The following is a 25,757-nucleotide window of genomic DNA, read 5'->3' as shown; positions in this document are numbered from 1 at the left end:
ACACGTTTCTTTGCTCTCTTCCAACTTTAATTTCAGGTCAAGGAAGGATATCCCTTTATCCTTCTCTGCAAAGAGGAAATCAGAGAATCGTAGGACTGGTCAGAATTCTGTTTTGAGAACCAGAAACTGATATTTGTGTGGGAATTTGCCCCCAGTCCCTTCAGCTGTGAAACATTTTGATCAATAAGGACTCCCAAAAGCAATCCTTGCTCTTCATCTTGGTAGGGTAGTTTTTTCACATCTATAGAGACATAAATCAGAATATGTGTGAGAGCATTCTGCCTAGACTGGAGCTACTTGGAAGTAAATCCAACCATCCTGTTTCCATGGGGAATTTAGAACTCCACAGGGTTGTCACCTTCATGAGCTGGGGTGGGTGATCAGTCTCCAAATGCTACTTGCTGCCTCAAAACCCTTTTGAGTAGCAGGAGTGATAGAGTTGACTCATGTAAGATCAGGTTCTAATGAAAGAAATTAAATGAAAGGATGAGGGAACTTCTAAGAAAAAATTTCCTTACATACATTGAAGCTTGCTACAACAGAATGAGCAGTTATTGCTGTTATTCAAAATGGAATAACCCTGAGTCAATCCAGAATTACTTCAATAAAAACAAGAGTACCAAGTGCAATTCTGCTGTAAGCCCAAGAAAAAATAGATCAATAAAAAGCCTTGAAATGGAATGATAAAGTTAAAATGCTGGGCACCTTTCTTTAGAGGTGGCTGACTGATTTATCAAATGGCAGAAATCTCAGACACAGTGTTTTCTGAAAACATTAATTTAAGTCTCTTGAAAACAAGGGGATATTAAAAGTTTCTTGAGATAAAAGCTATGAGATAAATACAGGAAATCAAGTATGTTATTTATACCAGAAAGGAAAAAAAAAATCTGCAGAAAACCTCATTTGGATTTTGTTATTACTGTCAGTTCTACATGGAAATCACAATCTATTATAGGTAAGTAAATAGGTAATTTTTTTCCCCACTTCCTTCTGCAGAGGAGTGAGCAAATAATGTTCAGTGTTTTATCTAATGAAACCTACAGGAAAAATATTTATGCAAAATATTTTTATAACTAATACAACTTTGTTGCAATCAATGGATTTGTCTGGTGATTTGAGACTTTTGGTTTGTCTTTGTTTCAGCCTGAACTAAAATAGTGGGTTTAGAAGTCTTTCAGTCTGGGGTTCCTACACTTTGTTTAAGCAACTAGAGACTTTTGGAGAATGGTTATGTTGGAAGTTTCTGGTTGTGTTGAAAGGCAATGCAAGTTGGATTTGTGGATGAAACTGCCAGTGGATAAGAGCACGGGAGGTCTTAAAAAAATTACTTGCAGGGGAACTGGGGGAAAGGAAAAAATTTTTGGATTCTTTTTACTGAGAGAATTAATCAGAAAATAGAAATCAGAATGATTGACCAGGTGTTTGTGTTATCATAGCATTTCCATAGACACTGGGGACTAAATATGATTTAATTTGACCAGTGAGTCAAATTAAATCATATTTTTTAAAGTATCTAAATATCACTGAATATTTAATACATCACTTGCTCAGCCATGCAAGAACTTCTCTCTCATATGATAAACCAGTTTATTCTTCACTGTATTAGCCTGTCTTTGCTGATCTCCCTGGAATCCAGTGACAGGACATGTGGGAATGATTCAAAGCTGTGCCAGGGAAGGGTCTGACTGGAAGCAGGTCCTTATCAACAGGATAATAATAAATAAAATAAATTTAAAAATAAATAAAATAAATAATAAATTTGCTTTAACTTTTGGTCAGCCCTGCAGTGGTCAGGCAGTTGGACTAGATGATAATTGTAGGTTCCTTCCAACTGAAATATTCTGTTATTTTTTTATTCTGTTCTCCATGTTCCCTTCTCTGGAAATGTTCCTTCATGACTTGCTTGAAGTCAATAGGTTTATGTGGGTGAAGGCAGCAAGATCCTGTCTGGAAAAATGGTACTACTGGTTGATGTAAATAACAAAAAGGTCAATAGGTGATGGTTAAAAGATATTTATTTGTGCTATCAAGCAATAGAATATAATATCACTTTCTGGTGCTGTTTAGTATGGCAAGGAGGCTGGAATCTGGATGAAAATAGAGTATCACTGTGTTCAGAGAATGCCTCTTTGCAGTAGGGTAAGTGATGAGCAGGAGTTAAACATGAGAAGCAGGATTACAATTTGGATATGAATATTCATGGCTCTGGCCTTGATGCTGTTACCAAAAAATGTTCTGTGGTATTTATCTCTGACAATTTTAGTCCTGATAACTGGTTCACATCCCGGTGTCTGCATTTTTTTGGATGTGTCCCATTCCTCCTAGGAAAACTCTACTTGTTTGAGCAGAAAGAATTCTAAAGATTACTCCTTGATCAGGTTTTTATCTAATCCACTCCTTGGTTTTGGGAGAAGAAGCAAAATCTCTTGATTTTTTTTTTTAATTTTTATTTTTAATTTTTTTTCCTTCTCTAAACCAGTTGTAAAGTCCCTGACAGTCAACTCAGGAGTCTCCTTGGTGTGAGTTGTCATTTTAGACCAGTAAAAACCACTGCAAAAGTTCTTAAAACAACCCAGCCCCTTTGCTGTTGACTGGCTGATTGGTTGATATTTTATTTTCTCTTTATCTTGGCAGTTGACTGCTCCACTCAGTGCTGTTTGTCACTGTACAGTGCACTGCTTTTGTGTTCCCCCTGAGGAGTTGCCTCCTCTGATGATATCAAAGCTGATTATGCAGTTCAAGCTCACACCAGATTTGCTTGATGAAGCACTAATTAAATGAGTGTAGTATTTGTGGTGTTTCTTGCTGTGCCATTAAAAGAAGAAAGGTGATTGGGAAATATTATATCATCAGAGTGAAGGGACAGGTAGTTCCTCCTCCCCTTTTCCACTAAATAATTAAAATTAATCAGCTGTAAAAATGAAAATATTTTTACATTTTTAAAAGCCATTCATTTGTTTGAAAAATTAGAATTATGTGCTTCAGAGTGAAGAAATTACTGAATTTCAGTAGAATTGTTTGCTAGCCTGTGATAATTCATATAAAATATTACTTCAGTACATGTAATTATAGTTGGGTATCTAAATTTGAACTGTTAATTATCTTTAGCTAGCAATTTCATGGAGGATAATCATACTTCCTTCAGTTGAAAGTGAGGATTTTAAGTAACAAATGAGCTACAAGCCACAGGTTTTTGGCAGTAATTGCTGCTACTCCCCTATTTTCAAGATAAATCTCTTAATTAACAGCTGTATGGCACCGTCTCACTGAGATGATTCACCCTTTTATAAAAGAATCCAGAGAAATAAGAAATGGATTTTCTTAGATAGGCAAAGAAAAAATAAAATCAAATCTCCTGTGGGGCTTATTGGCTTCTTAATTCAAACTCTGAGGAGCTGAATTAAGAAGCACAACCAGGAATGGTTGTGTTTAATGCTTTTACCCCCTCTATGACATGGTTACCTCTCAGTCCTCAATAACAAGGGCTGTAGGAATTCATGAGGGGTTTGTGGGATGATCTCCTTGGAGTCCGGTTTTCCTTGTCCCTTGTCCTGTCACTCTGCCTGGATATAAGACCTCTCTCCTTCCTTTTTTATGAGCTCCCTTAAGATACTGCAGGGCTGTAATGAGGTCTCCCCAGAGCCTTCTCTTGATGCTGAACAACCCAGTTATTCAACACAACAGCTTTTTTTTTATGCTGTTATATGCCTGGATATTTTCTCCTCTTTCTTTCCATGATTAAAGAGGTTAATCCCAGATGTGCTGTGTATTCCAGAATGGAGAGCAACTTCAGTTTTGCTGTCTTCAGGGGATCTGGACTGAATTGGAAATGCCCAACTTTAGAGTCCCTTATTCTCTCAAGAGAGTTTTTTAGAAGTTTGGAGCCCAGCATTGAGTTCAGTGACAGAATAATGTCACTGTGCAGCCACTCACCCCTTGGTGTCCTGCTTTACTTTGATATCTGAGGTGCAGTTGAACAAAACTTTAAATCATTTACCATTTTTTCCCTCTCCAAGCCCTTCTTCTTTACATAAAACCCCCAGTGATAAGTTCCTCTTGCAGATGGTGGGTAGATCAGGCTTCATTGCTCTGCATTTTGCAGTGTTGCAGGAATAAATAACATTTTCCTATTCCTGCTGTGTCTCACAGCATGAGAAGAGAAGCAGAGATGTTCTGTATAACTCTTACTGCTCTGGCTGTGCATGATCTTGGGGTTTTCCTGGTTTATTCTGGAAGTGTTCAGGGGGATTATTTGCAGGCAGTACTAACAGTGGTATAATCCAGCAAAATCAGTGCACCTTGTAGAGATCCTGATCCTCCACTGTAACAAGTTTCCATCCATCAAGATGTACTTCAGATTGTCTTCTAACTGTGTTTTATATGCTGGTCTGGATGATTGTGCCAATTTCCTTCAAGTAAATTTTAGGTTAAATGCACGTCCCTGAACAACTGATACAGATACTTGGCAGGGTGAATGGAATGACAAGTAGTTGTGCAGGATATGATCCATTATCAAGGCTGCTCCATGCCATGTGTATGGCAAAGGAAAAAAGAAGTTACCCTGATCCCAGTGGATGGGACCTGGTATATTCCAGGGCTGAATTGGAAAAGAAGAAGTTGCTGTTGGCAGGGACTATCTGTAGTTGGGTATCTCGTAAATGCCCCATGACCATAATTTGTATTGGGGCTGGAGAGACAGTGACCCAAAGCTGGTGGCTGGATATTGTGTTTGGGCTGAGTTCTGGCAGGAGGAGAAATGTATTCTCTGATTATTGATCATTGGCAGGTTGTAGCTGTTTAATTAGCACTGACCTCTTTGAATTAATCTGGTAACTCTTATCTCAGTTTGATTTTTTTTTTTTCTCAAGAGACTGGAGGTGCAGTATCAGGACTCTGTTTCATAAAGGGATGCATGTTTGGTCTAACAAACAAATTCAGCCAGCACTTGGTATTCCTGAGGCCTGTAAGGAGAAGAGTGTGTCAGCCTGGGACCACACCAGGGCAGCACCCTCGTGGGTGTGGTCAAGGATCAGTTCCATCCTGATGTCATTCTTTATCAAATCTGGGGTAAATTCATTAGTTGGACCTGATTTCACCAAGTGTGTTTGAGAAACATTGAGATATTGACAGTGAGTGAAGAGTTAAAAAAATCCTGTGCACAGAAAGGGGTTTTTCTGGTGTGGTGCATTTGTATGATTAGGGCTGCATTTACAGGGCAGGCTCATATATCTTATATTAATACTAAGGCCTCTTCAATTACTGTCTGTGTGTTGACCCCTTCTCTTCAAAGTTATGAATCTTGAACTGCTTTGGGCTTTTCTTTACCATGTTCTCAGAGAAAGGGGATTTGTTCAAGGTTTCTTTCAACAGAAATGTCAAAGTAGGCTGTGGAGCAGGTTCACCTTTAGGATTTTTTGTAAATAACACCATTAACTGAACAAATCAAAACTTAGTTCTCATTGGTAGCAATGAGATGCACCCCGAGACCACTTCAGGTATTTCGGGTAAAATGAAGTGTCTTGAAAAGTGTATTAAAAATATATGAGAAAATAACCTAAAAAATATTCACAAGAATTCACTGGGACAGTCCTGCAAAAACAACCTAACTACTAACACTCTTGCTTTTCAGATAATATAGGTTTGTTTTTGTTCTAACACATCTCTGTCTCCAATAACTCTTTTGTTTCCCAAATAAATCCCTGCATACATTTGTATTTCGTGATGTGCTTTTCATGTTGCTTCTGCTGAACTGTCTTTCTTTGTGAAGAGAAATTAATAAAACTGAGCCAAAGGGAAGGTGATTGACTGTCCCACTTGTAAAAAAAAAAAGAAAAATATTTTACCTGTGATAATAAGCTCAAAACACATTCTTTGGGAATTGTACTTCTATAAAATGGTCTTTGAGTTGAATTTCAGCGTTAAAATTTATGCCCTCAGTTGGTATCATACTTTTTCCTTCAAGAAAGATAAATAGTTCAGTTCTTTGAACAGTGTGAGACTGAAAATATTTGCCAGCAGCCCCAGCTACAGGAATTACACAGTAGGCTGCTGTGCAGTTCCAGGGATGAATAGCATGTGTTTGCATTTGGAAAATATAGAGTAAGCACTGCAAGTCTAAAACATTACAGACAAAGAGATGGATCATTTTGTCTGATTCTTATATAGGCCATTTGAATGGTTGCCTTGCAGTTTTGTAATGTGATGCCACTTAAGTAAGTTGATGATTTTTTTCTTCAGCTCAAAAACTGCTTAGTGGAAAAAAGACATTTATTGTGTGCTTAGCAAAGCATCCATTAAAACTTGAGAAGCTGAAGATCCTTGTGGGGTAGTTTAATTTTCAGAAAACACTCAGAAAAGCAATTACTTTTTTTTTAATGAATAATTTACTTGGGGTACTTTAGATCAGATTCTTGTTCACAGTTTCTCACTTTCTGCATTTTAACTTGGTAATCGTTTGGTCTGTACAGATCTCACCTGGACCCCTTGTCTGGAGAGAATCAATGTCAGGATGGGGCCTGCAGTGTCTCCAGATGCTGTCACCTTTTTTTTTTTTAAAGAATATGATAAAACAGCCTGAACAATTGATTCTAATGTAGTTTTATTTACTCCAATAATTACAATGCCCAAGAGGGAGCAGTTTTTTACATGCTACAAGTAGCAATATGGTGTGATCTTTTATCTCCTATAAGTTACTTCATAGCACCTGTTCCTGTAAGACTTAAATTTTTCCTTTTCATTCCAAAATCCCCTTCATCTCTGTTAATTTCTTAAGGAACCACAGCTGGCTCATTTAAAGAGAACAGTTCACAAAATATAGAGCATTTTGTCAAGCCCTGGTAGAACCTGTGGCTTTTCTTAGGAGAGGTTTTCCTCTGTCCAGCAGCTTGTGGTGTCAGGACTTTGATTTGAGTTAGCTACACCAATGGTTTAAAATATCTCATTTCCCTTTACTATATATTTGATTCATTCCTTTCTCCTCTTTCACCACTTAAAATAATCTAAATATTTGTACCTGGAATTTGCACCAACATCTATGTTGTGTTAAAATTGTTTTAAACTAAATCAGACTGATGTTCTTATTTCCTTTTATATCAATGTCTCCAAAGAGACCTGGTTGGCATTTTGTGTTGTGGTCTTGCCTCCTTTCTATAAACAGTCTTAATTTCTTTCTGGAAGAAACCAACTTAGAACTATTTCCGTAAATGAAGAGCGTTGCTTTGCTGCATCTTTGGAATCTTGTTATGCAAAATGATAATTTTTGTTATGGCACCATGTAATAATTTAGGGCATTTGATATGTGTATGTGTGCATTTGCATTTCCTTGGTGATATAGTGAGATACTGACTTCAGCTTTTAGAAAAAGGACTCATATATATATTCTACTAATTGCCCAATTCTTCAGGGTAAATAGCAGCTTTAAGCCCAGGATTCTTGAAGAGTGAATTTTTGCATCTCTGCAGATGTTAGTTCCGTAGCCACGGGCTGGAGCATCATTATCTTACTTTTTTCCATCTTATATTAGGTGTAAATTCCCCTAGAGGAGTGGTTGTGAGTCTCTTCCTGGCTTTTGGTTCAGAGGAACACATCAGGCATCTAAGACAAAATCCTCCTTTTTGTCTTGTGCAAGTCTCCTGAACTTCCATATTCCTTCCTGAGCACCTCCTCCTGGAAATGTGGCAGATCCTGACAAAAAACCCCACAAATTCTGGGGATTTTTTGTTGTTTGTTTGTTTGTTTGTTTTTTTTTGGTTTGGTTTGGGGTTTTTTGGGTTTGTTTTTTTTTTTTTTTTTAAATATCACCAGATTTTCTCTAAAGCCCATTTAGCTAAATCTGCTGCTACTGACAATTGCTACTAAAATTGCCTGGTAAATGCCAGTAACTTTGAATATGAGTCTGTGTGAACTGAACACCTATTTTATAGTTTGGGCAGTATTTCTGTAAGCCCTCTAAATTGCAAGGCATTATAGAATTGCCTGAAAATGAAACCACAGAGCAATTGATTCTTCTGCCTGGGAATACTGTCTTCAGATTTTAATTCTGAAGATCTAAAAAAAATAATAATAACCTGAGATGAAAAATGGAAATACAAAGACAAAAGTAATTCTTGAGAAGAAGTATTTGAAAGTATTCATTTGATATTGCATATCCAAGGCAGATTTCATTTGGGTCACTCCATTTACTCAAATGGAAGAGGGAATGATGCAAAAAATCCTGTCTTTGCAGTCTCAGGTGAGTTTAGATATGTTTCTGGTTCCAGAAGTCTGCAGAATGGGCAACCCTGTGTCTGCTCACACAGATGTGAATGTGTTTTATTAGCCATCCAAAAAACCCCACCCCAAAACCAAGCCTGTAAAGAACTGCAGGTCTTTGATACAAAAGACAGTGCCCCAAAAATCACCTGGTGCAACAGGAAGAGCACAGACAAGAGCAGAGTTGCTTTTTGTCATGGCAAATATAACACATGTGAGAGGCACAAGAAGAAATATTAATTTATTGTTTTAGGTCTGTCAGTCTACACTGGGCACTAAGAGTTGGAGAGGATGTTTGAAAAAGGAGGGGGGTATTCCAATTTTCTGAGCTGTGTTAGTATCATAATTTTATTTTTTTCATGGTGGGTATAGCCTGGAGCTCTGACTGTGCATCTCACAGCCTTTTTCTGTGCAAGACATGCTGCTTTTAGGAAAATACATTCATTTCAAGAATTCCCTGAAATGTCAGAAGAAATTATTTCTTCTTGTTCAACAGCCTGAAAGGCAGAGCAGGTTTGCTCAGCTCTCAAAGGTCTGCACGCAAGAAGGTGGCCCAGTCTGCAAGAAATCTTTTATTTATTCAGGATTGTTAACATTTCAAAGTTTGCCTCCCACCGTCTTCTGACAAATATGGAATCAGCAGTGGTTGAAAAAACATCTAGAAAACAACATATTTGGTGTGCTGGTTTGATGATTAATCTGCATTCTGTCTGGCTCCACCACAGCTGTGCAGGGGAGTGATTTATCTGGGTGTTTGAAGATGAAATGCAAATCTTTAGTAGTTGCATCCAGGCTGTGGAATACAAACTTGGGAAAGCACTCTGTTGTACTGGCAGCTAAAAATGACCCTCCCATGGATTTATCAGCAGAACACAAAGGGGTTGCTTTACCCACCTGACATTTGGTAACCTCAGGTGAAGGTTTCTATCAGGAGATTGGAAAAAAAGATTTGCATCTGACCCAGCACTGGTAGTGATTTTACCATTACATTGGCTGAAAGTAGAACCAGAAAAGAATTATATATTATGTATTATGAATGTCACCTCTTACCCCTTATAGAGTTCCTCAGGTATAACAAAGGTAAAAACTATAGTCAGAAAAAAAAAAGTATTTCAAATGGTTGCATAAATATGCCACCTGTTGCTTCTTATAGAGTTGCTTAGATATCACAAAGATTGAAAGTATAAAGGTAATCAGAAAAAAAAATATTTCAAATTCTTTATGATAAATATTTATGATTTTGCTCTCTATGGTTTGTGTGCTCATGTTCTAATTTTTGATCTCTGCAGTCAAAAGCAAAATTGAGTATGATGATTGTCATTGTGATTGAAGAAAAGAGATGTGTTTCACAGAGCTACATGTTCAGCTGCAGCACTAATTTTCCTACAGAAAAAAAATATTCAGATGTTTGGTTCTTTCAAGAAATAGAAATGCATATTAAAAAAAATAATAATAAAAAAATCTAATATCTCTCTGGAAGGTGAGGAGCCACAGCAAGGAAGAAATTCAGTACAGAAACTTGGGGCCTGAGTTCTCTCATCACTGCATGTGATGTTCTATAGAAACAGGTTAATGGAATCTAAAAAATCTCATTTTAGATTTTGAATTGAAATATAATTCAATTACAGTACAAACTGTCTGAATCTTTTTCTGCTTTGAACCTTGACGTTTTTGAAAAGGTTTAAAATCAGGAAAGATGTGCTGAAAGTTGAAGCACGAAAAAGCTTTTGTGACTCGAGTTAAAAAATTTGCTTAAATGTTTCATTTAGTGTGCAAATAAAATTGGGCATTCTTTTCACAGCTGATGTCTCCCCCAGAGGAAGAAGGCAAATTGCTGAAGGGAAAAAAAAATAAATTAAATTTCTCTTGCATAGGGGAATGTCTAGAGGTACTACAGGGTTTGCAGACCTGTCAGATTATGTGAAAGCTGAGTGTGGATGAGAAGAAAGTCAATTTGCTTTGCAGTGTTCACTTGCCTGCACTACTTGCATTGCCACACTGATAACACCCCTGCTGTGGAGAATATAAGTATGTCCTGGATCTTGTGGAAAATGTGTCTTTTCCCATTCAGCCCCTCAAAAATGGGGTTTTGTTAAAGTTTGTTAAGGACGTGATTGCTTTATTAAAAAACAAAACAAAGCAAGAAGGCAATTTGCTGCATCCTCTTAAAATACTAAGTTATAACAGCATCCTTGATATGGTTACATGGGAATCATCATTTAAATTTTGAAGCTCCCTCAGTTTTTTGCAGATGGGTCTTTTCAACTTTATTATCACCCTGGAATGTCCAACCCTTCTCTGCAGCAGAGGAATCCTGCTGTCACACCTTAAAGGACCTTGAGGGCTAGTATTGTGCTGTGATAAAAATAAAACCCTGTAGTGATGTGTTTTTTCTTTATCAGTTGCATTTTCAGGCCTTGGCTTTACCACCTTCTACCTGGCTGGGAAGCTGCACTGCTTCACCGAGAGTGGCCGGGGCAAGAGCTGGAGGCTCTGTGCAGCCATCCTGCCTCTCTACTGTGCCATGATGATTGCCCTGTCACGGATGTGTGATTATAAACATCACTGGCAAGGTGAGCCAGGTTTTTTCCAACTTTTTTTTTTCAAATTATCTGCGTGTTTATTTTATTTTATTTCATTTTAATTACGTCAAGACAGTTAAAACACGATGGTGCGGGTGGCTGCTGAGGTTTCCTAGAGAGGTTGAGTTAACCAACACTGACCTTCACAGCTTCAGGTCTCTGCCACAGCCCCCTCTCTTCCCTCACAGCAGTCACTTCCCAGTCAGATTAAGTGTGTTTGTCACAGAGAGACTGTTGTCTCAGTGCTTTAAAATTCAGGTGTGAGACTGATGTAGAAGACTGCAGAGGTCAATGAGTTATCACGATCCCAGGGGAGGCAGAAAACTGGAATCCTTTATTGGGTTCACAACTTCATATTTAAAGGGTTCAAGGTTTACATTTTCAACAGGGGGCTTGCATATTCATTCTGTTACAACTGGGGACTTTCCAGAGATGAGGTAAGGGAAAAAACAGGTTTGACAAATCTCGGGGGTCTTAGGAATTACCTCTTATGGCAAAAACCCACTTTAACTTGGGGGATTTTACAGGGGGGGACAGGTAACACAAAAGGAGAGATAAAACACAGTGGATCTTCTGAATAGGTTGTTCAAGTCAGGGTATGGTCTCTCTGGTTTGGGCAGGGCACATGATAACATCATGCAAAGAGTCTCCTCCATTGTGCTGGAGGAGGCAGGAAGAATCCACAATGATGAAGTTACTGAAAAGGGTTTTTCCCCAGCATCTGTGACTCAAGGTTTTCTGTTTAAACCTAGCAGTTTCTTTTCTCATATCTAAAATTTGGAATCCAACAGAAGACTATGCCATTTATTAATTGCACACTTATATTACTGAGGCACAATTCATAAAACACTACCATCTATTCTTTCTACCATTTCTTGACCCTCTTTATTGCCATCTCCCATTTGCTTTGCTCATCCCTCATACTAATTAAACCAGCCTGTAATTACTTTTGCCCTATTTGTCCCTATATTCCTATTGGAAATGCCATACTTTCTGATACTGTTATGTAGGTCCTCTTGGCTTTATGTGGTGTTGCTGGTGCACTACTGCTGGCCTTGCAAATTGTGCTCCCCTCAAGGTCATGAGTGCTCCTTTCTATTATCTGGTTAATACTAGTTACATATTGTTTTCCTGTTTTCCAAGACAGGCTGGAAATTTGTTCCCACCAAAGCCACTCTGTCACTCCCCTCCTCAGCTGGACAAAAGAGAAAAAATACAATGAAAGGTTCATGGGTTCAGATAGTTCAGGGGGAGATCACTCAGCCACTACCAGCATGGGCAGAACAGACTTGACTTGGGGAAAGTAGTTCAATTTATTACCAATCAAATCGGGACAATGAGAAATGAAAGAAAATCTTAAAAACACCTTCCCCCTCTCCCTTTTTCCTGGCTGGGATCAACTTCACTCCCAATTTCTCTCCCTCATGCCCTCCAGTGGCACAGAGGGATGGGGGTGGGTGATTTCTGGGGAAAAAGACCCCTTCAGTTTTATAGTTTCACAAAATCCCCACCTTTTTCAGATAAGCTTAATATATTCATTTTTGCCTAAAAATGTTTCTTTTCTCCGAAAAGGGGCTTTCCCTTCTTTCCAATTGGCCACTGGACATCCTCTACCAAAAATGATGGATCTTCTTTTGTTCTTAGCCCAAAGAGAAAAGAGAACCTCCCTGTGTGCAAAATTCTCACATGGCCCTGAAAGATTTTAATTTTTAGGAATTTTTATATTTCCTTTATCCGGCTGAAAAAGTCCCTGATTCCCAGTCCCAGTCTGGGACTTGAATATGTTACAACTTCCCAATACACCTAAAAACCCCATATTTTTATTTCTCATAGCACTGGACTGGTTTGAGCTGCCTGTTAAAGAGAAAGGGAGCAGTGTGAATGAATGGGAAGAGGATGTACAGGTTTACTCTCCAGTTTTGGACACGTGTTTCCAGCGTGTACTGTCTCTTGCCAAGAGTAAGAATTATTTATGTGCTGAAACACTGGTTATTATGGCATGGTTTATACACCACAGAGGAAAACTGCACCCATGGGGGTTGTGACTGTTGCTCATCACAACTACTTCTGTTTTGTCTTTGAATTTTAAGGAGATGGAGCTGGAAACTCAGCTCTTCCTGAAGTTATCCTGCAGGTGACCTGTGTTTTTCCCTGAAAAGAACTGTGTTCTCAAGGGAGGGAATAGTTCACTCTGGAATACCCAGCACAGAACCTCAGGCCTTGCCTTCTCTGCTCAGCAGAGTCAGCTAATTGTGTTAAATTATTTATGGTGCCTTTGTGCTGGAGCCTTTTCTGAGCTGTGGGGAGTGTAAAAGGACCATCAGTTTAATGTCCAAGGCTGAGCACACTGTAGGTGAAAGATGGAGTGGAGAATCCTTATATTAAAAAGCCATTGAGTGGGCTCACGAGGTTAATATTATGAGAACTTTATGAGCTCTTTTCAGTTTGGCTGAAGAAAGTAATATTCAAGATCTTAGTGTTGGTGTTCATGAATATTAGGATATTTCATTGTGAATCCAGAATGTATTGACTGCTTTTTAGTCCCTAAATCTCTCTGTAGACTTCTAATTCTGGAAATTTTAGTTTACTTATGGAATAAGTGGAAATAAAGTTAAATACTGAGACTGAAAAATGTTCTTTTTCCTTTATGGGAAAAACAAACAAACAAAAGAAACCCCAAACCAAAATAAACCCCCAACAAACAAAACAAAACAAAAAAAGTAAGTTATGGCTCCCATAAGCTCAAACAAAGACAGAATTGTTGTCTTCAAAAACAGGAGTCAAAATAGCTGCCTGTGTGTTTGCTCCTCACCCCCAGACAAGATCAGTAAGTGAGAAATCTTTGGCATAACTCATTTGTGAATCTGCATTACTGTGGTGCCCAAACTGAGGCCCAGAGTTACATAATTTGCATGTAAATGTTTTGAAAGAAATAAAATCTGGGCAAGTTTGCAGCAAGTCTTAAAATACCAGGGAACTTGTAGGGGACTGGCAAAAATGTGGTGTTTCTCCATGATTAAATATAGTAATCATAGGCTTGACTTTATTGCTAAGCAAAATAAAAAAACAGCTGGGATAATATTCAGTCAACAATTAAAGCAGAGTAATCTGAGAATTACACCCAACACAGGTTTATAGAAAATTAATCTTGTCACAATAACTAAATTTTTTACGAGTTGATTGATGCTGAAACAGCGAAAATTGTTGCCCTGGGTACCTTTTGTACCATGACAGTTTGATAGGGACAGGCTGAATGGTGCAAAATCAGCCTCTGTGTGCATAGGACAAGATTCCATCTGCTTCCAAATACTGTGTACACACAATCACCTTTTAAAATCTTGCTTGAGCCTCTATTACATCTGTTTGTGATAGATTTGTTATGTCCTTTTGTGTGTAGAAGGATTAGAAGGGATCTCCTCTTACTCAGCCATGACTTATAAACACATTTCTTAAATTCATCCATCTCAACATTAAATTTTTCAGGTTTTCTGGCCCTAGCTGTTCCTCTTAAAAGAAATCTCACTTCTCTGATGAGAAAAAAATACAAACCATTTGTCACCCACTGAAAATTGAACCTTGTTCTAATACCTTTGTTCTAATATATATCAGACTGACAAGCTGGGGAATTTAATCTTTATTTGACGACTTTAGTCAAAAATAATTTGTATTGATTTCGCCTTCTTTGTCACTAAACTCAATGATTCACCATTTTTATTACACTGTGGTTTCTTTGTAATTGAAAGGATGGAAACACAGGTACACACAGATGATATGGTGCTTAATAAGTCTGGTTAAAATAAAATGTGCTACCAACTCATATTCTAGGCAGTGCCTCTTGTTCATTTCCATTTATTGGTTGTGCTCAATCTGAGGCTTTCAAAGGCAGGCTGTATTTCCAGGGAAATTTTCCTCTGGTTGTTTGGAAATAACACACAAGATCAGAGGAGTTTTTATTAAGAGGCAGAACCTGACAGCAGAAGGAATCTTCTGACACTTCAGGTGCTATTCTGTTCCTGTAGAAAACTTAAAATTACCTGTGTGTGAGAGGTGCAAATATCTTGTACAATGGCCTTGTTTTATCTTATTTTATTTTGGGTTTTTTTGAAGGAGTATGAGACAGTAAAAAGCATCAAAAGAAAGATATTCAGAAGGTGTTAAGTCAGTTCAAAGGCATGTCAATCTTTGACCTTTCAGGTGCTTTTAGTGAGAATTCACCCAGCCTGAAGTGGTTGTTGCCAGCTGTCTTTCTCAGGGGCCTTGCAGGAGCTGCAGGAGAAGTGAACTGCTGTAGCTCCAGTGGCCCACTGCCTGGAGGGAGAGAATTTTCCACTTACATCCTGCCTGCTCCCTGGAGAATTCCTCCTGGAATACAAACAGTCATGAGCAGATCTGGCACTGTAACTGCCTTTTTTCCTGGGGGTGCTTGGGCAGGGAACAGACTGTGGTCAGTGCAGTAGGTTGGGGTGGACCTGTGAGCAGGAGAGCTCTGGATGGCAAACAGCACAGGACAGCTGTGCTGTCCATGGATGGAAAACCTGGCTGTGGGCACTCTACCTGATGGCACACTGGAAGAAGATCCATGGGTTGCCAACCCCCAAATGTTGGTCAGCAGTGCTCTGGAACATCATGGGTGTTTAATGCCCCATGGAGGCCACACTGTTCCCTCTGTTCATCTCCCAAAACACAACCAACCACCTGCATTTTAGGTATTCAAAACGTTGGAGATGTCCCCACAAAATACTGATTTTATGTGTCCTGTGTGACTGTGGTATTTGGCTCCAAATTCTTTATGAAAACTCGAAGTTCACATTTTCTGGGTTGAACACTTCCACGTCAAGCAAATGTCTTCCTGTTTACACCTGTCACTTCTGGCTGACCTTTCCTTCTGCTTTTGTTGCTCTTTTTGTCTAGATGCTTTCGTTGGAGGGATCATTGGCCTCATTTTTGCTTATATTTGCTACAGACAGCACTACCCCCCTCTGGGTAACACAGCTTGTCATAAATCTTACGTCAGCCTGCTAGATCAGAACTCTGTGAAGAAAGAAGAGCGACCGACAGCAGACAATGCTACTGGGCTGCCTCTGGAGGGAATAACTGAAGGTCCCGTATGACTTTAAGAAATATGCAGAATGAACTTTTAGCTTTCTCACATTTCCTCCAAGCTGGTCTCTTAACAGTGTTTCTTACTTTTTTTCTTTTGTTTCTTTTGTTTCTTTCCTTTTTATAAAGAGAAGTTCAAATATTTTATTTTTAATGCCATAATGTCATCGTACTTTCGAAGTTAATTTTTCAGTTCATGTTGACTTGTTGTTGAATTACCTGTTTTCAGTCTACTGCAAACAGACTATTTGAGGGAAGGGGAGAGAATTACAAACAATCCCATATAGAGAATGGTTAAGAGAGTAATTTTAAGGAGATGTGGTTGAGGATATAGTAGATCTGGAAACAGATTTTTCTGAGGTACTGACTCATCCTCTACAAAGTTCTGGTCATCTTCAGCACTCATTGATTTTGATGGGTGGTGAGTACACACAGCACTTTTCACCAGGTGTTCAGCATCTGTTGGGGCCAGCCATTTCTTCATATAATTTGATAATTTAGGGCATCATCCTTATTTTTATCTTGTTGCCTTCTAACATAAAAAAAAAACAAACCTCCATATGCCGGTAAAACTTTGCTTTAATTGCCAAGTTTTGACAAGGTCATTCTGAGCTACTAATGATAAAGCAGATGAAAGGTATGAAGGGTTAAATGTTTGAAGAGCCAAGCTTAATGCATCAGTAGTTCTTCAGGATGATTCTCACATTCAAGAAATTCCATGCTGTTCAAATTATCAACTTACAATAACATATGTATTCATAGGATGGACTAGAAACTTGGTACTACATCATCAGCCATTTTCTGAGAGCTCATGCAGTAATTACCATCCAAACAAATTGAAAGAAAAGAGCAACAAGCTGAAGTCTTTAAAACAAATGTTTTAAAAAAATCCTAAACCTGGGAGAATAAGGAGACACAGAGTTTCCTGTGAACCTGGTGTGCCATGTCCATCCTTGTGTGGTGACTCACTGCAGCATTGGTGACCTAAAGAAATGCAGAGATTTTCATTTGTGACCTTGAACGCTCGTGGTGGTTTCCAGCACTGTCACATGTCCAGAGGAAGGCTGGAGACAGTTTTCTGCTAGTCCCATTCCACATTTTCAGCTCATCGTGGTGTTTGGGAAGGCTGGCTTGGTACCTGAATTCAAACTCAACAAATCAAACTGCTGCTGGTGTGGAGAAGGTTCATAAGTGTGGGATTTGAGTTAATAATTTATTATTATCAGGATTCTGGTGTGATATGTGTATGCACTACGCAGCACACATCACATTCCTGTGAAATGATGTACCTTTGGATGGCAGAATGTCAGATTCCAGGTTTTTTTTCCCTTAGGTATCCTGTGAAAAAGCAGGCAAATGTTCCAGCCCACATCCTGGCACTTGGAGCTGCTGGTTAAGGAGACCAAGAGAACGTTGATCAACGACCATTCTTATGGTGCTTTAGACTGGAGGAGACTGCTGCCATAACTCCAATTTATGTGTTCCTGTTGGAATATGCATTGGCCTTGTAGGCATTTTGTGATTCAAACAGCTCACTGTCTTTATGTAAGGCTTGCCATTTACTTTTCTCAAAGCTAAGCTTTGTAGATTTTTTTTTTTTTTGAGAAGAGCTACTTCCTGATTGGCAACACTTGAATTTTTATAGAAAGCAAGTGAATTAGAGTCCCTTTAAAAAGAAACATAATGATTGTGTACAAGAGGATGCAACCTTGCTATGTATAAACTTATATGATATTTAGAAATAACTATAAATAGGAAGTGACATCAGGGAACAGAATGTACTAGGCACGAACCCAGAAGTGTTCTGTAGAAATCAGGCCTGATCTGCTTTAAAACTGATACCAGTTTGACTCTGCCAGTGAGAGGTGGGATGTTTTACTGGCAGTTACAGAATTCTGAACTCTACAGCAGAGACATTACCCAAACATAGCTGTGGGTTTGCTGGTGAATACAAATTCCCAAAACCAGCAGCAGCAAAGCCAAGTTATTCAGCATTTGCGCTGGATTTCACAGAACACTCCTCTAGTGTAATTGAGGTCTTAAATTCTAGAAACCCACACAGCCTAGTGGAGGTGTAATCTTTCTATAAAGTTTTTAACCCATCCTACGGAATTCTGTGACAGATATAATTTTCTGTTACTTCACCTGGGAGGATTAAAGAAAGCCCTGGAGGGAGGGGAAGGCTCAGCCATCAGCTTTTTCTTTCAGCAGGAACCCTAGTCTTCCAGGTTATATGCAAATGTTAAAAAAAAAAAAAACCCTTCAATCAAATTAGAAGTTTAATACTGATGCATAGAGCATTTTGCATGGTTTTATATGGATCTGGCTTATTCTCAAAATTGAGTGGGACCTCTTAACTGTGCTGTACACGTTCCCAGTGTTTTAATGGCTTTTGATACAAACAAGCTGTCTTCTTTGGGATGGGGAAACCTTATACAGCCCTCAGATGAGTGGTGGATGTTAAAAGATTGGATATGAAGTGTAACACAGCATAAAAACTTAAATTACAAGAGTAATTGGTGAGCTTGGAAAAGCAGTAAAGAATAACACATTTTAATGGGAATAATTAAATTGAAAGTCATAAAATAGACAATGTAAAAGCTTTGATTAAAATGTAATTAAAATTATGAAGGACTTAATGGAATGAAACTTGTGGAGGGATCTGTGGGTGCCATAATCACCAGTGCAAAGTCAGCATAGGGAAGGCATTTTTGTGGATCAGTGTATTTTAATCTCATGCTTTCTCAGTGTGAAGGAAATGTAATGTTGTAATGCACCAATAAAACAACACATGAATGTGGGTTTGTACATCTGTGTGTCACTGTTTTTTTGAGAAGAATAGAAGTTAGCAAGTTATTTTCATTAATAAACCACAAAGAAACCCAAGCCCTAAAGTGACTTTGTTATTGATAAGCAACAAACTGATGCCATTGAAATGGGACAGCATTCCTCCTTTAACCAAAATATGCTCTTCAGCTTTCCTCCAGGAAAAGGTAGTGTAAGCCTGCAAGGTTGAAATTTTGGAATATTTAACCAGGCATTGTGTTAGGAAGGAGTTGGAGCATTTATACTGATTCATTCAGATTTTGTTGTGTGCAGTGCAGTCTGATTTGGCCCTCTGTTTTCTTTCCTCAATGAACAGAGCCAGTTATTTCTATTTAATGTGAAGTAGAACCTCATTTTCTTTCTTCCCATGGCAAAAAATACTTTGCTATGGATTGTGGAAAAAACCCCCCACAAAACAGATGAAAAAGCCTCACTTTTGTTTTATGGTACTAAAATTCTGATGACTTCAGTGAACTGCTCTGGATCACTGAGCATATCACATCCTATAGGTGGAATAAAACCTTCACACAATTTTTGCTCACACTCTTAACATTTTTAGGGGTATAATTAGAAAAATATTGCAACTAATTTGTCTGCAGTTTTGTTTTCTTGTGATAACATGTATCTGTCCTGAGACAGAAAACTGTTGGGTTGCTCTGACCTAAGGGAAAAGTCTTGAAGAGAGCAGTGTTGGGTTGGTGGGAGTGAAAAGGTTGGACAGGTTCCTGTTGATGATGATGTTCAGAATGTGTTCACAAGTGCCACAAGAGGTAACAATAACTATAAAATTTCTGTGTCCCCTGCTCCCCAGTGTCAGTGCTCACAGTGGTGCTTTGCCAGCTGAGACAGGCACAGTGAAAGCAAAATAATATCAATATTGATCATTGGTAACTGTGCATTCAGTAGGATTGGTTATCTTTAGAGAATCTTTAGAGAATGCTGTAAAATAAAACTCGAGGCTATGCTAATATGCTTTCATGTTTCAAATGCACACAATGCATTCAAAATGAACAAAATTATACAAGAAACACCAGTATAGCTAGTGGATTGGACAAAATGTAAAGATCAGTTAGAAATAGTTCCACATGAGTTAATTTAATTGACTCTACTTTAGATAGTTAAAGCACCTACTAGGGTTTTATTCCCACAGCTTAAAGTGCATTTTAAAATTACTAAGCAGGACCACGTTGCTGAACAGTTAGGATTAGCATCCACAGGCACAACCTGAAGTCATATTTCTTATTATTCTTACCCATTTTACAAGATATATACTCATCTTAGAGTCCACTCCAGACTCATCTGATAAGCAGAATGTCTACATTGCTGTCCTAAGAGGCTAAAACTAAATTAGAAGTTTCCAGTAGGATGCACCCAGTTTAATACAGTTTATTATACAGAGAACTCCTGTTCTCCAGGTGTGCAAATCATTCCCTGCTCGGGAACTTGCTCTGAACAGAGAAAAAACATTATCATTTTACCATTAAATTAAAACTTAACCTGTATAAAATTAAAATGACAAGACTGGGTGGATAACTCCTGATACACTGGATTGAACTGGGATTCCTTTTACAGATGCTTGGCCTGCTGGCTGAATGCTATTTTGCTTAAACTTGCAGAAATAGCCTCAAAATCAACATACAGACCATTCAGAGCAGACTCGGACTTTGTTTGAACCCAGACAACTAAAAACATCTGAGCTGCAGCAGATGTGTGCTGAAGTTCCTGAAGATGTGCCCATTGACATTTTGCTGCCAGGTTCTGAGCAAACTTCCCAAGGGGAAAACCAAGAGGCGTTTTTTTGGGGATGAGCCACGTTCCTGGTCTGTGTATGGAGGTGTGAATGGGGTGTGAAATGGAGAATCCTCCCTCGGTGCTTCCACTGGATAAAAAACACAGCCCTGCATCCAACCAGTCCATGAGTACTGCAGGATGTCAGGCATGAAATGTGATTGAACCAGCTCTGTGAACCTTAAACCTTTGGCCTGAATTCCTTTGTTAGCTTGCCAAAAAAGCTCTTCATTTCACTGGGAGGTTTGCAGCAGTCGTGCATTATTCTGTAAAATACTGGTTTTTAACATGGCCTGAAAACAACTTTATTTCTAGGAGTAGATGGGGCTGGGCACAAGGAAGCTCTGATTTTTATATATGGTTTGCTTTTATTTGGCCTCTTGTTCACAGATGTAACTGTGCTTTTTGATCATCTCCTCTGAGCACCTTCAGGTCCCTTGTTTTCATCTCCAGAACAGCCTCTGTGCTGATGATGGGAAGAAGAGAATTGATGGTGACTTTTTTTTTCTCCTGGATCATGTCTGCCTTCCTTCATTTCATTTCAAGAACCTGTGCCAGAGCTCCTCTGTGAGCAGGAAAATAAAGTTTCTCTTCCTCACCAGCCCCAACTGTGGCTGCTCTAAACAAGCCCATGTGAGGAACCACTGGTCCTGGAAAATAAAAGGAGTGGGAAAATCTGGAATACCTCCATTTCACATGGATAACAAACAGAGAAACTGAGACCTGCAAAGAGCAGTGGTGATACTGGGGCTAAACATAAATTAATAATAGGAAAATATAGCTTGGAATATTAAGAATCAAATACACATGTGCAATAACCTATCCCAGCTTAATCCCTTACACAGACATTTATACCAGAGTGGGAGCCTTGGGATTTGGGGTTAACACAGCATCAATATCTGTAACTTTCCAAGTCTAATTAATGTACTTGCATATTATAATCATCATTCACCCACAGCACAGAGTGCAGCTCTGGAGGGACTGGGTGTCATTAGAGAATGGCCCAGCTGAATCCAGACAGGCTTCCACAGGAGAACTCTTGTTGCCATTGTCTGATACACAAAACTTCTCACTCTTAAACCAAAAGGCACTTTTTAAGAATTTTTCAGGCTTTTGCAATTCTTAGTGTTGAAGGGAGAAAGGGTAACAAGTAAAGAGAAATTCCCAAATGCCCTTTCACTTTTAACTTCAAGGGGTTTGTCAGCCCAATTCACAGGTGGACCAAAAGCAGATTTGTGCTCTTCAAATTTCTGGTGTTACAGGTTGAGCCAACTCACAGCTGACCTGTGAGATGCTGTGAGGGACTGGTGAGCCCATTTCTATCCTCTTGGCTTTTTCACATGTGGTCACTGCATGGAAACAATCTGTGAAATAAAGACAACTGCCACCATGGAAAAAAAATATGCAAGAGCCACAGATAAGGCCATTTTTGCCACTATTCTAGTTACCTTCACTCTCCAAGTGACTTTCTGACACCAGTCAGAAGATTAAGAGAGAAGAGATGCTAATTAAGATCCGTGCCCATTAGATAATTGCTGGAACAGATCTAAGCAAGGGAAAGTTTGACTTATTAGCCCCAACAGCCTTTGCCTGTTGCTGGACACACAGAGGATGTGACTCTGAAGGCTCCCAGGAGTCATATCATTGTCAAAAATCTCCTTGAGCTTTTTATTCAATTCCTTCTATCAGCATCATTAGGAGAAAGGAGTCCCCATTTTATTGAGGGTGAGATTTACAAATAATTTATAAACAGACTGTTGAATAAGTATCTCCTTTCTGTATTCTATTCACATCCTTATCAGCATTACAGAGCATTTGTGTGTACAAAAATCCATTTCATCCTCATTTCCACTCCCGCAGACTGAGGGCACAAGAAAAGATTTCAGATGCAGGTTGGTATTGAAACCAATATAACACTGTAAAAAAAGGAAAGGGAAAAGAACATTATGGCAATGTCACAATGTCACTCTGATCTAAGAGGTGTGAGCTTGTCTAGGCAGTGATTGTGCTGGAATTTGTATCTGCAGCATTGTCCAACAAAGGTAAAGCAACTTAAAACATGCTCTGGATCAGTGAGTGTGAAAGAGAGTGGAGCTGGCCTCCACAAACACATCATGGCACAAAGCAAAAGGCTGGAAATCCCATTTCTGAGGCTTGTTTGGCAAACAAAAATTCCATTTCATAGGCATGTAATGGGTTAGGAAATAGTTTTAATTTAATGTGTTAACTAAACTCGTAATGTTAGGCATATTTTAATGACAAAAAAAAAAAAAATCCAAACATGTTCTCTCACTACATCTCAGTGTATGAAACCTTTTGCCAACATGTGGAGAGAAGGATTTCCACCTTTGCTCTTTCAAGGCTTCCAACTCTCTCATGTCAAGCAAATGCCCACAGTAACAGGGTTATTCTTGAGTGGGTGATTTGTTCCTTCCTAATTTGTTCCTTTCCTAATTCTATCCTGGGCTGAGAAACCTTCCCCAAAATTTCCATGTGAGTCTTCTGTGTCTGTGAATTGTTCAGATGGGAAATAGTTTCATTTTTAATTTTTGACCAGTTTTAGCATCAGCTGGAATCCCCCCTTTTTAAATACTGAAAGAAAACACCTGTGCTGCTAAAACCCCAAAAGGGGTGAGCACAGCTGATCTCAATATTCAGTGTAGGATAAAGGGGAACAAACACTATTCTGCACCAAAATTTGGAAGGAACAGAGAGCTGGCTGATGGTGCAAGAAGAGGTGCTACAGGAACTCATTATTGGTAAGTGGATTTACATTTTCCATGAAGAGATGAAAACAGCCTCTATTATATTTGGGATCAATTTGAGTGCCTTCCAGATTTGAATTTGTGAAGTTTAAGCAGTGCCTGATTTAATGGAAGGAAACTGTAGAACAGCTTGTGTGTTATGGATAAAAGGGAAAGCAGAAATATTGTCCTTGTTTCTTGATGGCCCTTAGTTTGTGGAAGGTTTCTGCAGCGGAGGGAACCAGAATTGGTCACCTAAGGAAATTTTTCATCTTCATTTTTTGTTGTTTTGGTTTTGTTTTGTTTTTTTTTTTTCTGTGAACTGCTAATAAATGGAGATATGCCAGTGTTTATGGTTTCCAATCTGCCAAACAAAGGGTAGCTTCTAACCCAAGGTGTATTGGCTTATAACCAATCAATACTATTAATCTTTTCCTTCCTCACTTTTATGGGATAATTACGCTGAAGAAGTCAATTCCTGTTTTCTATGTGTATTTATTTAATGCTCATAGTAATTTCTTAGAAGCTGGACAGAATTATTAGGCAAGTAAATACATATTTTGCCATTTTATGTTGTCCTTGTAAAAATAAGAGGAAAAGTTACACTACTCCTACAATCTTTCTGTAAAACCATTGTCGTGACAGGATGGTTTAAGGAGTTTAATGGCACTGGTAATGGCCATCCAATAAAAACCATTTATAAGGCAGTAAATGCAGCTATGAAGAAAGATGCTTACTAGTTAAATTGTGGAAAGAGTCCCTCATTAGGTTGTGATAATGCACTAAATACTGGAGTCAGTGCTATAATTAGCACTGCTGTTCAGGATTGTGTGTGATGTGCAATACCCTCTGACCCCAGAGGAGTGAAGGAGATGTTAGGGACTATACTCTTGCTGTTCCTCTGTGAAGTCTTTGCTGAAGTTCACCTGGGTGCATCAGAATTGTGAGGAATTTGTTTAAACACCAGAACTAACAGGTGCAATGTGATCCAAAACAATCCTGTGACATGAATTTCAATGCTGGGAGAGACCGGGACAAAAATACATCTTGTCAGCTGAAGGAGACTAAAAGCTTTTCTGTCACTTCCCCCATTCTGGTGGATTTTTCAAATTTTCACTTAGTTTCAAAGGAAAGCAAGAGGTATAATTTACTCTCTGGGTTTGTTACAGGAATAAAGGTTAGGTTCAGAGGGGCTGGCTCATCACACAGTGTTCAGGTGAGTAGAGAAAGACTCAGACACTTTCTTCTTCTGGCCCTCCCCTCAGTGTAACATCACAACTCACATTTTATGGTCCAGTGAGGTGCTCTCAGAAAACCCCCCGTGCTTGTCTTCAGGCTAAATTGTTTATTTATGTTTTGGGTCGCTTCTACGCTTCCATTAGTGCCCCCGCTGACTTGTGCGAGGTGATGCTCCTGCAAAGAAAAACAGTCTCCCAGCTGAGCTTTTAGGTGTGAGGGTTTTTTAAACGGGCTCTCGGTGTCTTTGGTGTGCAGTGATTGCTTGCTGTTATTAAACAGTGATTCCCTGAGGTTTGAGGAAGTGAGATTCCCCTGCAAAGCAGTGGTTCTGACTATTCCAGTTAAATGATGGTTTTTTTTTTTTTGCTTTGAGCAGTGCAGGTTATACAGCTGAACAGCCCAGATTTTATCCAGAGAAGCTGGAACTGACTCATATAAGTGGGGTCTGAGCCAGGTTTCACTCAACATCAGGCCCTTAAATGAGGCTTAGTGGCTTTGGGCTTTTTCATAGCCAACAGACAACTCTGTACTTAGGCTGTTCCAGAGGAGGTTTTAAACCTCCAGCTGCAAGTAAATCCTTGACTGTGATTAAGACAAATACAGATATCTACAACCTGATAATGAAAGGTTTATACTAAAATTAAAGTGGTTACTAGTGATTGAGAAATAGAACTGTCCTTTGATCACTGGTGAAATTAATTTGGGCAATATTGGCATTAATACTGTGCATTATTTTCTGTGAATTTGTCTGTGGTGAGGTGAGCTGGCAGGCACGATAGAGCTCCTAAAAAAAAGTCCTCATAAACTGAAAATAGGTGTTTACGTGAAATAAACTTCCCTGAAGTGTAAAACTGGGTCAGTCAAATTGTTCCATTTCACCAAATCTTAATATCAATTATTCAAACTGATACTTGAGCTCTGATTCAGGCTTTCACTCTTTCCTACAACACAGTAAATGCAGAGGGGGGATGGATAGTCATCTGTGCTGAACATGGCTTGGATCACTTCTAATTATCTGTGGGGGTTGTTTTTTTCTTTTTTTTTAATTCTTGATAACATCTGGTGAAGGACATGAAAGGGCTTGAGGGATGAAAGTTGCTCTCATCTTTCCTTTTACTCTTCTGGTATTAAACTCCAATAGGCAGGAGATGGTTTTTTTTGTTCATCCTTTGTTCAGTGCTCGTTAAAACAAAGGCCATTGAAAGAAGTTACCATTCCAGCTCTCTGA

General features: G+C 38.8%; 1 protein-coding gene across 2 annotated transcripts in view; it reads left to right on the top strand.

Annotated features, from left to right (window-relative positions):
* PLPP4 (phospholipid phosphatase 4) overlaps positions 1-18,742 on the top strand; it is a 53,273-nt gene extending 34,531 nt beyond the window's left edge. The window contains exons 6-8 of one of the 2 annotated variants that reach the window (XM_027655305.1): positions 10,653-10,823; positions 15,744-15,932; positions 17,266-18,742. In XM_027655305.1, the coding sequence (XP_027511106.1) occupies positions 10,653-10,823; positions 15,744-15,932; positions 17,266-17,276 (371 nt within the window). In that variant the 3' untranslated portion in view covers positions 17,277-18,742. Of the gene's footprint in view, positions 1-10,652; positions 10,824-15,743; positions 15,933-17,265 lie in introns of those variants that run through there. The other variant, XM_027655306.1, reaches the window with a different exon arrangement.
* Positions 18,743-25,757: the final 7,015 nt, after the last annotated feature.

The sequence above is a fragment of the Corapipo altera genome, unplaced genomic scaffold (genome assembly GCF_003945725.1).
Source record: "Corapipo altera isolate COAL_440 unplaced genomic scaffold, ASM394572v1 180, whole genome shotgun sequence".
Taxonomy (NCBI): Eukaryota; Metazoa; Chordata; class Aves; order Passeriformes; family Pipridae; genus Corapipo; species Corapipo altera.
The sequence above is the reverse complement of the archived record's forward strand: the minus strand, read 5'-3'. Positions and strand labels throughout refer to the sequence as shown.